The following is a 12,850-nucleotide window of genomic DNA, read 5'->3' as shown; positions in this document are numbered from 1 at the left end:
GAGGGAGGCTCAAAGGGAGGGGATATGGGGATATGTGTACACATATGACTGATTCACTTTGTTGTACAACAGAAACTAACACAGCATTGCAAAGCAATTATACTCCAATAAATATGTATTAAAAAAAAGAAGAAGAGGATGTCTTTGTTGGCAAGCTATTTGGAGACATGAGAATGATGTAGGAATGATAAAGAGGAAGAGACTGTAGAGCTTTGGTATTCTCGTAAGGGAGAGAGGGAGGAACTGAGGTGGAATTTGGAATGAGCTTGAGCTGATATCAGACAGTGAGATCATATGGGTAAAGATTTGAGTTGTGAATAAAGGGAAATGCATTTAGCTTTCCAGCTTGAGAGCATTTTGTACATTGCATATTGAGATAAATGGTGAGTCAACTTTGCCTCCCCTTTTCCCCTGGTCATCATAGATATGGGAGGTGGGGGGAAGCCCTAGAAAGGGAGGAGAGGAGAGTTAACACCCATTCTGTGTTAAGCAGGCACATACATTAAATTTTATCTTCATGACAGCCCTTTAAGAGGAAGATCAGTAATCTTTTCAGAGTTGAGGGGATTGGAACTCAGAGAGGTTAGTTTCCCAAAGACAGCACAGATAATGAAAGGAGGCATTGAAATTTAAACTACAAGGTGGCTGACTCCAATGAAAAATTGTTTGTTGTACTCTAACATATCACCCCAAGCCTATTCCTTCTGCCCACTTTTGCCACATCTCATTCTTGAGGTCTGTCTTCAGAGGAGACTGTCACAGTCTAAAGGTTGACAAACAGCCGTTCAGTTCCTTATTTTATTGGCATCAATGGTTCTTTTAAGTAGTGATATTCCAAAGCGAGAGCATCCTCTCTCAGGTAGTCTCAGTTCTCTAAGTTCTTTCATCTCTTATTGTACCGGCCACATTTAGAAGAGATATTTTTGTGATTCACATATGGAATGGTACATCTTTTCTTTAGGAATATTTCAGTAGTTCAAATATGTCCTTGTTTTCAGGGAGCTCCCCTTTTCAAAACTGAGGTAAAATTGACTTACAACATTATATTCGTTTCAGTTGTACAACGTAATGATTTGATATTTGTATATATTGCAAAATGGTCATCACAATAAGTCTAGTTAGCATCTGTTACTGTAGTGAGTGGCCTCATGAGTTTTATGGGTGAAAATGGGAAGATAATGAAAATATCCAAGTTTCTGGCTGGGGTAACTGGGTAGGTTGGTGGATCATTCCCTGAAAGAGGAGGAACAAACAGCTTTGGAAGAACTTCTTTTTTTTAATGTTTATTTATTTATTTATTTTCTTATTAGTCGTACTTTTTTTTTTAACATCTTTATTGGAGTATAATTGCTTTACAATGGTGTGTTAGTTTCTGCTTTATAACAAAGTGAATCAGTTATACATATACATATGTTCCCATATCTCTTCTCTCTTGCATCTCCCTCCCTCCCACCCTCCCTATCCCACCCCTCTAGGTGGTTACAAAGCACCGAGCTGATCTCCCTGTGCTATGCGGCTGCTTCCCACTAGCTATCTATTTTACGTTTGGTAGTGTATATATGTCCATGTCACTCTCTCGCTTTCTCACAGCTTACCCTTCCCCCTCCCCATATCCTCAAGTCCATTCTCTAGTAGGTCTGTGTCGTTATTCCCATCTTACCCCTAGGTGCTTCATGACATTTTTCTTCTTTTTCTTAGATTCCATATATATGTGTTAGCATACGGTATTTGTCTTTCTCTTTCTGACTTGCTTCACTCTGTATGACAGACTCTAGGTCCATCCACCTCACTACAAATAACTCAGTTTAGTTTCTTTTTATGGCTGAGTAATATTCCATTGTATATATGTGCCACATCTTCTTTATCCATTCATCTGATGATGGACACTTAGGTTGCTTCCATCTCCTGGCTATTGTAAATAGAGCTGCAATGAACATTTTGGTACATGACTCTTTTTGAATTATGGTTTTCTCAGGGTATATGCCCAGTAATGGGATTGCTGGGTCATATGGTAGTTCTATTTGTAGTTTTTTAAGGAACCTCCATACTGTTCTCCATAGTGGCTCTATCAATTCACATTCCCACCAGCAGTGCAAGAGTGTTCCCTTTGCTCCACACCCTCTCCAGCATTTATTGTTTCTAGATTTTTTGATGATGGCCATTCTGACCGGTGTGAGATGATATCTCATTGTAGTTTTGATTTGCATTTCTCTAATGATTAATGAAGTTGAGCATTCTTTCATGTGTTTGTTGGCAATCTGTATATCTTCTTTGGAGAAATGTCTGTGTAGGTCTTCTGCCCATTTTTGGATTGGGTTGTTTGTTTTTTTGTTATTGAGCTGCATGAGCTGCTTGTAAATTTTGGAGATTAATCCTTTGTCAGTTGCTTCATTTGAAATATTTTCTCCCATTCTGAGGGTTGTCTTTTGGTCTTGTTTATGGTTTCCTTTGCTGTGCAAAAGCTTTGAAGTTTCATTAGGTCCCATTTGTTTATTTCTGTTTTTATTTCCATTTCTCTAGGAGTTGGGTCAAAAGGATCTTGCTGTGATTTATGTCACACAGTGTTCTGCCTATGTTTTCCTTTAAGAGTTTGATAGTTTCTGGCCTTACATTTAGGTCTTTAATCCATTTTGAGCTTATTTTTGTGTATGGTGTTAAGGAGTGTTCTAATCTCATACTTTTACATGTACCTGTCCAGTTTTCCCAGCACCACTTATTGAAGAGGCTGTCTTTTCTCCACTGTATATTCTTGCCTCCTTTATCAAAGATAAGGTGACCATATGTGCGTGGGTTTATCTCTGGGCTTTCTATCCTGTTCCATTGATCTATCTTTCTGTTTTTGTGCCAGTACCATACTGTCTTGATTACTGTAGCTTTGTAGTACAGTCTGAAGTCAGGGAGCCTGATTCCTCCAGCTCCATTTTTTGTTCTCAAGATTGCTTTGGCTATTCGCGGTCTTTTGTGTTTCCATACAAATTGTGAAATTTTTTGTTCTAGTTCTGTGAAAAATGCCAGTGGTAGTTTGATAGGGATTGCATTGAATCTGTACATTGCTTTGGGTAGTAAAGTCATTTTCACAATGTTGATTCTTCCAATCCAAGAACATGGTATATCTCTCCATCTATTTGTATCATCTTTAATTTCTTTCATCAGTGTCTTATAATTTTCTGCATACAGGTCTTTTGTCTCCTTAGGTACGTTTATTCCTAGATATGTTATTCTTTTTCTTGCAATGGTAAATGGGAGTGTTTTCTTAATTTCACTTTCAGATTTTTCATCATTAGTGTATAGGAATGCCAGAAATTTCTGTGCATTAATTTTGTATCCTGCTTCTTTACCAAATTCTTGATTAGCTCTAGTAGTTTGCTGGTAGCATCTTTAGGATTCTCTATGTATAGTATCATGTCATCTGCAAACAGTGACAGCTTTACTTCTTCTTTTCTGATTTGGATTCCTTTTATTTCCTTTTCTTCTCTGATTGCTGTGGCTAAAACTTCCAAAACTATGTTGAATAACAGTGGTGAGGGCTTCCCTGGTGGCACAGTGGTTGAGAGTCTGCCTGCCGAAGCAGGGGCCACGGGTTCGTGTCCTGGTCTGGGAAGATCCCACATGCCACGGAGCGGCTGGGACCGTGAGCCATAGCTGCTGAGCCTGCGCATTTGGAGCCTGTGCTCTGCAATGGGAGAGGCCACAACACTGAGAGGCCCGCCTACTGAAAAAAAAAAAAGTGGTGAGAGTGGGCAACCTTTTCTTGTTCCTGATCTTAGTGGAAATGGTTTCAGTTTTTCACCATTGAGGACGATGTTGGCTGTGGGTTTGTCATATATGGCCTTTATTACGTTGAGGAACGTTCCCTCTATGCCTACTTTCTGCAGCGTTTTTATCATACATGGGTGTTGAATTTTGTCGAAAGCTTTCTCTGCATCTATTGAGATGATCATATGGTTTTTCTCTGTCAATTTGTTAATATGGTATATCACGTTGATTGATTTGCATATATTGAAGAATCCTTGCATTCCTGGAATAAACCCCACTTGATCATGGTGTACGATCCTTTTAATGTGCTGTTGGATTCTGTTTGCTAGTATTTTGTTGAGGATTTTTGCATCTATGTTCATCAGGGATATTGGCCTATAGTTTTCTTTCTTTGTGACATCTTTGTCTTGTTTTGGTATCAGGGTGATGGTGGCCTCGTAGAATGAGTTTGGGAGTGTTCCTCCCTCTACTATATTTTGGAAGAGTTTGAGAAGGATAGGTGTTAGCTCTTCTCTAAATGTTTGATAGAATTCGCCTGTGAAGCCATCTGGTCCCGGGCTTTTGTTTGTTGGAAGATTTTTAATCACAGTTTCAATTTCATTACTTGTGATTGGTCTGTTCATATTTTCTGTTTCTTCCTGGTTCAGTCTTGGAAGGTTATACTTTTCTAAGAATTTGTCCATTTCTTCCAGGTTGTCCATTTTATTGGCATAGAGTTGCTTATAGTCGTCTGTTAGGATGCTTTGTATATCTGCGGTACCTGTTGTAACTTCTTTTTCATTTCTAATTTCATTGATTTGAGTCCTCTCCCTCTTTTGCTTGATGAGTCTGGCTAATGATTTATCAATTTTGTTTATCTTCTCAAAGAACCAACTTTTAGTTTTATTGATCTTTGCTATTGTTTTCTTTGTTTCTATTTCATTTATTTCTGCTCTGATCTTTATGATTTCTTTCCTTCTGCTAACTTTGGGTTTTGTTTGTTCTTTTTTCTCTAGTTCCTTTACCTGTAAGGTTAGATTGTTTACTTGAGATTTTTCTTTTTTCTTGAGGTAGGCTTGTATAGCTATAAACTTCCCTCTTAGAACTGCTTTTGCTGCATCCCATATGTTTTGGATTGTCGTGTTTTCATTGTCCTTTGTCTCTAGGTTTTTTTTCATTTCCTCTGTGATCTCTTGGTTATTTAGTAACATCTCGTTTAGCCTCCATGTTTTTGTGTATTTTACAGTTTTTTTTCCTGTAAGTGATATCTAGTCTCATAGCGCTATGGTCAGAAAAGATGCTTGATATGATTTCAATTTTCTTAAATTTTACTGAGGCTTGATTTGTGACCCAAGATATGATCTATCCTGGAGAATGTTCCATGCGCATATGAGAAGAAAGTGTAATCTGCTGTTTTTGGATGGAATGTCCTATAAATATCAATTAAATCTATCTCGTCTATTGTGTCATTTAAAGCTTCTGTTTCCTTATTAATTTTCCTTTTGGATGATCTGTCCATTGGTGTAAGTGAGGTGTTAAAGTCCCCCACTATTATTGTGTTACTGTCGATTTCCTCTTTTAGAGCTGTTAGCAGTTACCTTATGTATTGAGGTGCTCCTATGTTGGGTGCATATATATTTATAATTGTTATATCTTCTTGGATTGATCCCTTGATCATTATGTAGTGTCCTTCCTTGTATCTTGTAACATTCTTTATTTTAAAGTCTATTTTATCTGATATGAGTATTGCTACTCCAGCTTTCTTTGAATTTCCATTTGCATGGAATATCTTTTTCCATCCCCTCACTTTCAGTCTGTATGTGTCCCTAGGTCTGAAGTGGGTCTCTTTTACACAGCATATATATGGGTCTTGTTTTTGTATCCATTCTGCAAGCCTGTGTCTTTTGGTTGGAGCATTTAATCCATCGACGTTTAAGGTAATTATTGATATGTATGTTCTTATTACCATTTTCTTAATTGTTTTGGGTTTGTTTTTGTAGGTCCTTTTCTTCTCTTGTGTTTCCCACTTAGAGAAGTTCCTTTAGCATTTGTTGTAGAGCTGGTTTGGTGGTGCTGAATTCTCTTAGCTTTTGCCTGTCTGTTAAGCATTTGATTTCTCCATCAAATCTGAATGAGATCCTTCCTGGGTAGAGTAATCTTGGTTGTAGTTTCTTCTGTTTCATCACTTTAAGTATATCATGCCACTCCCTTCTGGCTTGTAGAGTTTCTGCTGGGAAATCAGCTGTTAACCTTATGGGAGTTCCCATGTATGTTGTCATTTTTCCCTTGCTGCTTTCAATAATTTTTTTTTGTCTTTAATTTTTGCCAGTTTGATTGTTATGTGTCTCGGTATGTTTCTCCTTGGGTTTAGAGTCCTGTATGGGACTCTCTGCGCTTCCTGGACTTGGGTGGCTATTTCCTTTCCCATGTTAGGGAAGTTTTTGACTATAATCTCTTCAGATATTTTCTCGGGTCCTTTCTCTCTCTCTTCTCCTTCTGGGACCCCTATAATGCAAATGTTGTTGTGTTTAATGTTGTCCCAGAGGTCTCTTAAGCTGTCTTCATTTCTTTTCTTTCTTTTTTCTTTATTCTGTTCCACAGCAGTGAATTCCACGATTTTGTCTTCCAGGTCACTTATCCATTCTTCTGCCTCAGTTATTCTGCTATTGATTCCTTCTAGTGTATTTTTCATTTCAGTTATTGTATTGCTCATCTCTGTTTGTTTGTTCTTTAATTCTTCCACGTCTTTGCTAAACATTTCTTGCATCTTCTTGGTCTTTGCCTCCATTGTTTTTCTGAGGTCCTGGATCATCTTCACTATCATTATTCTGAATTGTTTTTCTGGAAGATTGCCTATCTCCATTTCATTTAGTTGTTTTTCTGGAGTTTTGTCTTGTTCCTTCGTCTGGTCCATAGCCCTCTGCCTTTTCATCTTGTCTGTCTTTCTGTGAATATGGTTTTTGTTCCACAGGATGCAGGATTGTAGTTCTTCTTGCTTCTCTGGGAGAATTTTTAAAATGTAATGAGTTCAAGGTTCTTGTGGAACATCCAAGTGGAATGAGATGTGTAATGGGTATTGGGCATATGATCTAGAATTCCCACCATTAGTGTCAGTTATGGATCATGGCACAAAAGGCAAACAGAAGTTTTCTTTACAGAAGCCAGCATGGTTAAAAAGGCAGTGTGGCATAATGAAAAGAACTCAGTCATGGGATTTAGACAGATTTGGATTTGAATCCTACCACATACTACCTGTGTGATATTAGACAACCACTCTGAGCCTTTTATGCATGGATGGGCACCAAAAAAAACTGTCTACTTCACAGCTTTTTGAAGGCCAGAGTTCACTGCCTAGGGTCCCATAGACAGGTAGAAGTTCATTCCCTCTACTGAAAATGAGAGGATCTGTGAAGGCTCAGCCCAGCTTCATTGTAATCTGCATGCTTCCTAGCTTAGAACCGTATAACATCAGTTTTATAACTCTAGATCTGGGTTGGAGCAAAAGGAAGAGAAACTCGGAGGCGAGCAAAGCATTAGATGGAACTTGGCAAGTCTGGTTGGAGAGAAGGAGGGTGGCCGGGGGCTGGATCTCAGCATGTACCACATAAGTGCCAGGCTGGCTGCTATTCTTATAAAGTTGGTCGAGGTTTGTTTTGGGTGTTGTTAGCCATTTCACTCCTTGCTTCTCTCCCAGGTCCCGAGCGTATCAGAATTTAAATGATGTCATTCCCTATCTTTCATCCACACTTGAAGCTTTCTTTAACACTAAGGTATAAATGACTGATAACAGTTCAGAGAAAAGTAGAAATATACTCCTACTAGTGTGGTACTACTTCCCTTTCACATACCCTCAGCAATCACAGTTCACAAGTTATAGCTTCCTTTCCTACTAGTTCTGACTTCACGATTTTTTTTCAAAATAATGGTCTGACAGTTACTACAAACTAAAAAGGCTTACTAAGGATGATGAAACTCATTTACCATCATGGGGATAGAATGTTGTCTTTCACAGTGAGTATCTATTTGTAGTGAGAAACACCAAAGGGGTGGAACTCTAATATCATTTCAGGTGACACATACTTATAAAGGGGACATTTGCATGCAGAACTTTTTCTAGGGGCCTCTGTAATCCAGTCTCCCACTCCATCTGTGTATAGTATTTGGCAAATAAGTTCTCGATAAAAGTTAGTTAGATAAATAAATACATGAGTTGATTCCTAGCGACTGCAACATCAAAGCATTCTCATAGATGTGTGTCGATTTCTGTGGACTAGACCAGCTGCAGCATTCAAACAGAAATTAGAGTCTTGGTAGACAGTGTGCAAGCATGGAACCTAGAGTTGGACAGGAATTTTCTGTGCTCATTTGAAACTTGGCTCTGACTGTGGTTTCTCTGTCACAGATTTTGGGATGGGAGAGTGCTCCCACAGGGAAAGCCATGTGCGCTGACATGGAAACCGAATGGAACCTTGGCTAGGCTAGGAGTCGTTGCTATTTTAGTCACTTCCAGATGTCTGCTATTGGAGTTTTAAGGGAAAGGGAAAGATGTGTGGCGTGTGGTGGGCCACAGGGTGGAAGGGGAGGGGGAGACCTCTTTTAAGCCTTTCATTGTGTTTAAAACCACCCCTCAATATGCTACTGAGATGGATTGGATAAGGCTTTTAAAAATTGTGCACTTCAACAGTACCTCCTCTTTTGTTTACATGCTTCACTGCATATGTAGAAATAGACCAACTGAAGAAACCTTTGCGAAGTAATCAGGATTCCAAAAAAGGGCTCTTACCCGCATTGGTTGTGATCTAATATTTATTGAGTGCAGCCATTGAACATAGGCTGAATGACACATACACCAGGTGAGTTAGCTGCCCCAGAAGCTACTGTGCTAACCTAACAAGCCCACCAGATGTTTGTTACATATCTACTTTCTCCTTTCATGTTATTTTGGAGGTGGCTTTTAATCCCAATACTGTCATTATGAATTAGAAAAAGAAGTCAGATTGTAATGTTTATGTATGTGAAGATGAGGCCCTTTGAAATCTTTTCAAAAGGGGTGTCTAGATCCTTTCCAGGAGGTCCTGGCACCCACTCTGAACCAATCCAGGGGTCCAGAGACTTCTTGTTTCTTTGTTTTGCTGGGTAGATATGGCATTAGTATGATGCAAGTCCTGGTAGGCAAAGAAAGCATAGGAGAAGCAGTATAGCACAGTGGTTAAGCATATGGATTTGAATTAGACAGACCCTGTTCAGGTTCAGACTCTGTCACGTACTAGCTATGTGAACATGGACAAGTTACTTAACTTCTTTAAAGCTCAGTTTCTTCATCTGTAAAATAAGTGTAGAGCTATTGAGTCTTTTTCAGGTGGGGAAGTGATGGTAAATAACACCCCCTACCTTGTCGACCCAGGTTGTGAGCTAACCAGAAATAAGACAAAGGGTTAGACAGATGGAGGTCAGCATGACATCTTTATTATTGTTAACACTGATATTAAAGAATATGGCATCTTTTTATGGGCAAGTGGGCTTCAGAGGCAGACCTTCCTACCCAGCAGTCCTAGACCAGGACAGGATGCCCCTCACAGGGGCAGAGCACAGCATGGGATCTCAAAGGAGGAGGAAGAGTGGTGCCCCACATCATCCCCATTCCTCACCCATGCTCTACTGTCAGATAAGTCTCTCCTCCCTGGGGTTAGTATGAGGCAGTGGAGAGGGGCTGGGAGTTTTACAGTTACAGTTTTTCTCTACATGGCAAGTAACAAGTGTAGAGGAAAACGATTGCCCCTAACGGCAGCCGCTTCAAGAGAGTTCTTGTGAGGATTCTGTAAGAAGAAGTAAGGTGTTCAGCACATGCTACCGGCTCAAAAAAAATTATTGATTGATATTATTACTGCAATTATCTTCTCACTTCACAAAGCATAGTCGTTTTAAGTTATTGTCAGAGAGATGAAATCAGAGAGAAGCTGGGGAAGTGGATATATAGTAATACAGAAACAGTGCTGCCAAGCTAAGAGTGAAGGACACAGTGAATGAGAGAAGGAGAGGAAGATGAAGACTATTATAAGGGAAGCAACATCAAAATATGCCATGTTCTGTGTATAGAGAGCAGTTACTCAGGTGGCCTTGGAAGATGGTGATTCCAACCCTGGCAGATAATTTTTGGGAAACAGCATGTAATTTCATGAATAAACATGCTTGTTAGGGGATAATAGTCTTGATGAATGGAAGGTTGTGCATATTGGTTCCAATGTCATCTCACCTGCTCCTTGTTTTTGCTAAGTGTGAGCTGAGATGTGGCCTCTGTGGCTTATGAAGAACCAATGTAACTGTGGCTCAGGTGACTGGAAGTGGAAACCTGCCATGACACTTTGAGGAAGCACATTTCAGATGCTCCCCCCAATATTAAGCAGGCTCTTAAAATTGTAAATTTAATGACACCATGAAGTGTGTTTTGATGTTTCAATCAGTGGGCATTTCACGGTAATGGCTCCACAGCTGAGCAAGCCTATAGTTGGTTAAAAATTTGACCTATTTAGAAGTCCCTGAATTTCAAGTAAACCAAGAGACTGTCAATCAATGTGGAAGCTGAAACAGTCACTCCATGAAGCAAAACAATAGGGCTCACGTCAGAGCCATCTCCCAAGTTTGAAAATTAATGTCATTTTGTTATTCCTCTTAGAAGTCGATCTTTTTTCTTTGAGTTGCCCTTCACAGCATCTGTTAAGTGACTTTGTTGTTGGATTTTAGGGATTGGCTCAATATTCCGTCCTCTTTTATGGCTATTACGACAATAAACGAACAATTGGATGGATGAATTTCAGACTGCCGCTATCCTATTTTCTGGTGGGGATCATGTGCATTGGATACAGCTTTCTGGTTGTCCTTAAAGAGTAAGTTTCATTGGTCTCTTGGGAAGCAAGCATTGATTTCTGGAATCAAATGGAAAAATTAACTTGAGAATTGGATTGTTTTTTTCCGTTTCATGTCTAGAGAATGCAGAGTATTTAAGAGATAAAATATGGTTTTAATACCTACACTAATGTTAGACTATTACATCTCCCAAACAAAAGGGTTGAACACAAGTGCAGGACTTTGATCATCTCACTGGGTCACAGTGATGGTTGCATGCCTATCCTGTGGTTCAGCATATTTTAAAATTGTGCTTTTTTGTACTTTAAGGTGTGAATCAATGTTTCAAACAAGACAGGGAAGCAGCTGCTGACCCCTCTTTTTGCATACAGAGAGGTTTGTGAGTTGCAGAATCAGCTCAATAGACAGAATCTGTTGTTCTCTGTTCATTAAAACAAACAAACAAACAAACCCAGAATAATCACTCATCCAAAAAATTTCAGCTGTGTAAGACAGCAAAAACAAACGGCCCTCAACGAGACCGTCATGATCAACTATATAGTAATGTTTTATTTTTGAAGAGGATTTATTAGAGCATGGAAAAGAATTTCATTGGGGAACTGATGAAACTGCAGCTCATTTTTTCTCCCTGTCTGAAATATATTTTTAAAACCTCACTTGAAGACACTGCAGAAATCTAGCACAGTCATTTAGGGCTATAAATAATATGAATAATCCATCCTTTAGCTAATTTTCTGAACCAGTTTAGCAGGTGTTGAAACATCTCAATTAAAGTCTTCACCCTTTTATTTAACTATGCACAAGGTAAATTGGCCTTTTGCTTCATTGCAGGGAAGGACCTCTACCTGAGGGTCCAAGTCCTCTTGAGCAGGAGCTTTCTGGAACAGTCTTTGGCATGCTTTGTGTCCTGTCCCTGCCAAACTTATTGGTTCCTCCGGAGAAAACTATTATGCTTAGTTTTTAAGCCCTTTCAGGACTTGAAAAAGGCCTTAATGGAGATCCCATATCCAAATTCTTTATCTAGTTGTCCAAGTGTAACCAGAGACCCTAAGTATGTAAAGTATCTGTCTACCTGATCAAGTACTACCACGTTCCAAAAACTCTAAGATATTTCTAGTCTTTTGGCCATTTTGATTTGGCAGGACTAAAGTCAAGGGTACAGTTACATTACAGAGGCCTTGTGAGTATCGTTTCCATATTGGTCCTTTAGTCTCCATAGTCACTGAAGAAAGCATGTCTATGGATGTCCAAGTCCTCAGCTTCTTTTAGTGACTGTGCAGAGGCTACATACCCTAGTGGGCTCTTGAGCCGTTCTTCATGGAATCAAATACCAGCTCTAGCCCATTCTAAAAGAACTTTGACAAATTGTTCAACTGCTCTATTTTCCCGTTTCTAATAGAGGTGTAATAACACCTTGATGTTGGGATGACTATGAGGACAAAATGAGTCAGTACATACAAACACTTAGAACATAGTTGGCATACGGTGATTGACAAATGTTAACTGTTTTATTAGGATTATAATTCATAGGCTTATTGAAAAACCAAACAAAGCCAACATGGTAGGAATTGAGGTCATATGATAGCCCCAGCAGTAGGGTAGTCACATTTGGTTATGTAGTTATACATTAATAGATTTGCACATTTATTATAATAATTTTCTGGCAGATGAGTGTAAAGCATCTAGAACAGCATTATGCAAAGAACTATAAGACAAGGTACATATAATTTAAAATATTCTAGTAACTATATTAAACAAATACATAGGTGGAATATATTTTAATAATATATTTTATTTAACTCAATATATCGAAAGTATTCCTTCAACATATAATCAATCTAAAATTATTATTGAGATATTCTCTGTCTTTTTTGGTACAAAGTCTTTGAAATTTTATGTATGTTTCACACTAGTTGCATTTCAAGTGCTCAGTAACCACATATTGCTAGTGGTAAACTTATTAGCTAGAGCAGCTCTGCAGGAAATGGCAGCTTTTCCTATTAGCTCAAAGATGCCATTTAGGATAGCTGTAGGGCACAAATTCTACATTTTCCCCCTCAAAGTCATCCATGTTATGCCACCCAAACCAGCCTGATTTTGGTCCCTCCATCTGGCAGGGGACCTTTGGTTGTTCATTACCAGATTGGCAAGTAGTTTAAGTTCACTGGCCTATATGGCAAGACAATTCCAAAGCAATTTATGACTCCTACCCCACTCCTAACCCTGGGGGCAAGCCTTGGTAGAACAACTG

At 39.0% G+C, this 12,850-nt stretch overlaps 1 protein-coding gene across 5 annotated transcripts in view; it reads left to right on the top strand.

Moving 5' to 3' along the window:
* Positions 1 to 12,850, top strand: part of TMC1 (transmembrane channel like 1) — a 387,623-nt gene that overhangs the window by 333,312 nt on the left and 41,461 nt on the right. For all 5 annotated transcript variants that reach the window (XM_067744162.1, XM_067744161.1, XM_067744158.1 and 2 more), the window contains one exon: positions 10,477 to 10,619. In XM_067744162.1, the coding sequence (XP_067600263.1) occupies positions 10,477 to 10,619 (143 nt within the window). The remainder of the gene's footprint in view (positions 1 to 10,476; positions 10,620 to 12,850) is intronic.

Source organism: Pseudorca crassidens, chromosome 7, assembly GCF_039906515.1.
Source record: "Pseudorca crassidens isolate mPseCra1 chromosome 7, mPseCra1.hap1, whole genome shotgun sequence".
Taxonomy (NCBI): Eukaryota; Metazoa; Chordata; class Mammalia; order Artiodactyla; family Delphinidae; genus Pseudorca; species Pseudorca crassidens.
Note: the sequence above shows the minus strand (reverse complement) of the source record. Positions and strands in the feature narration are given on the sequence as shown.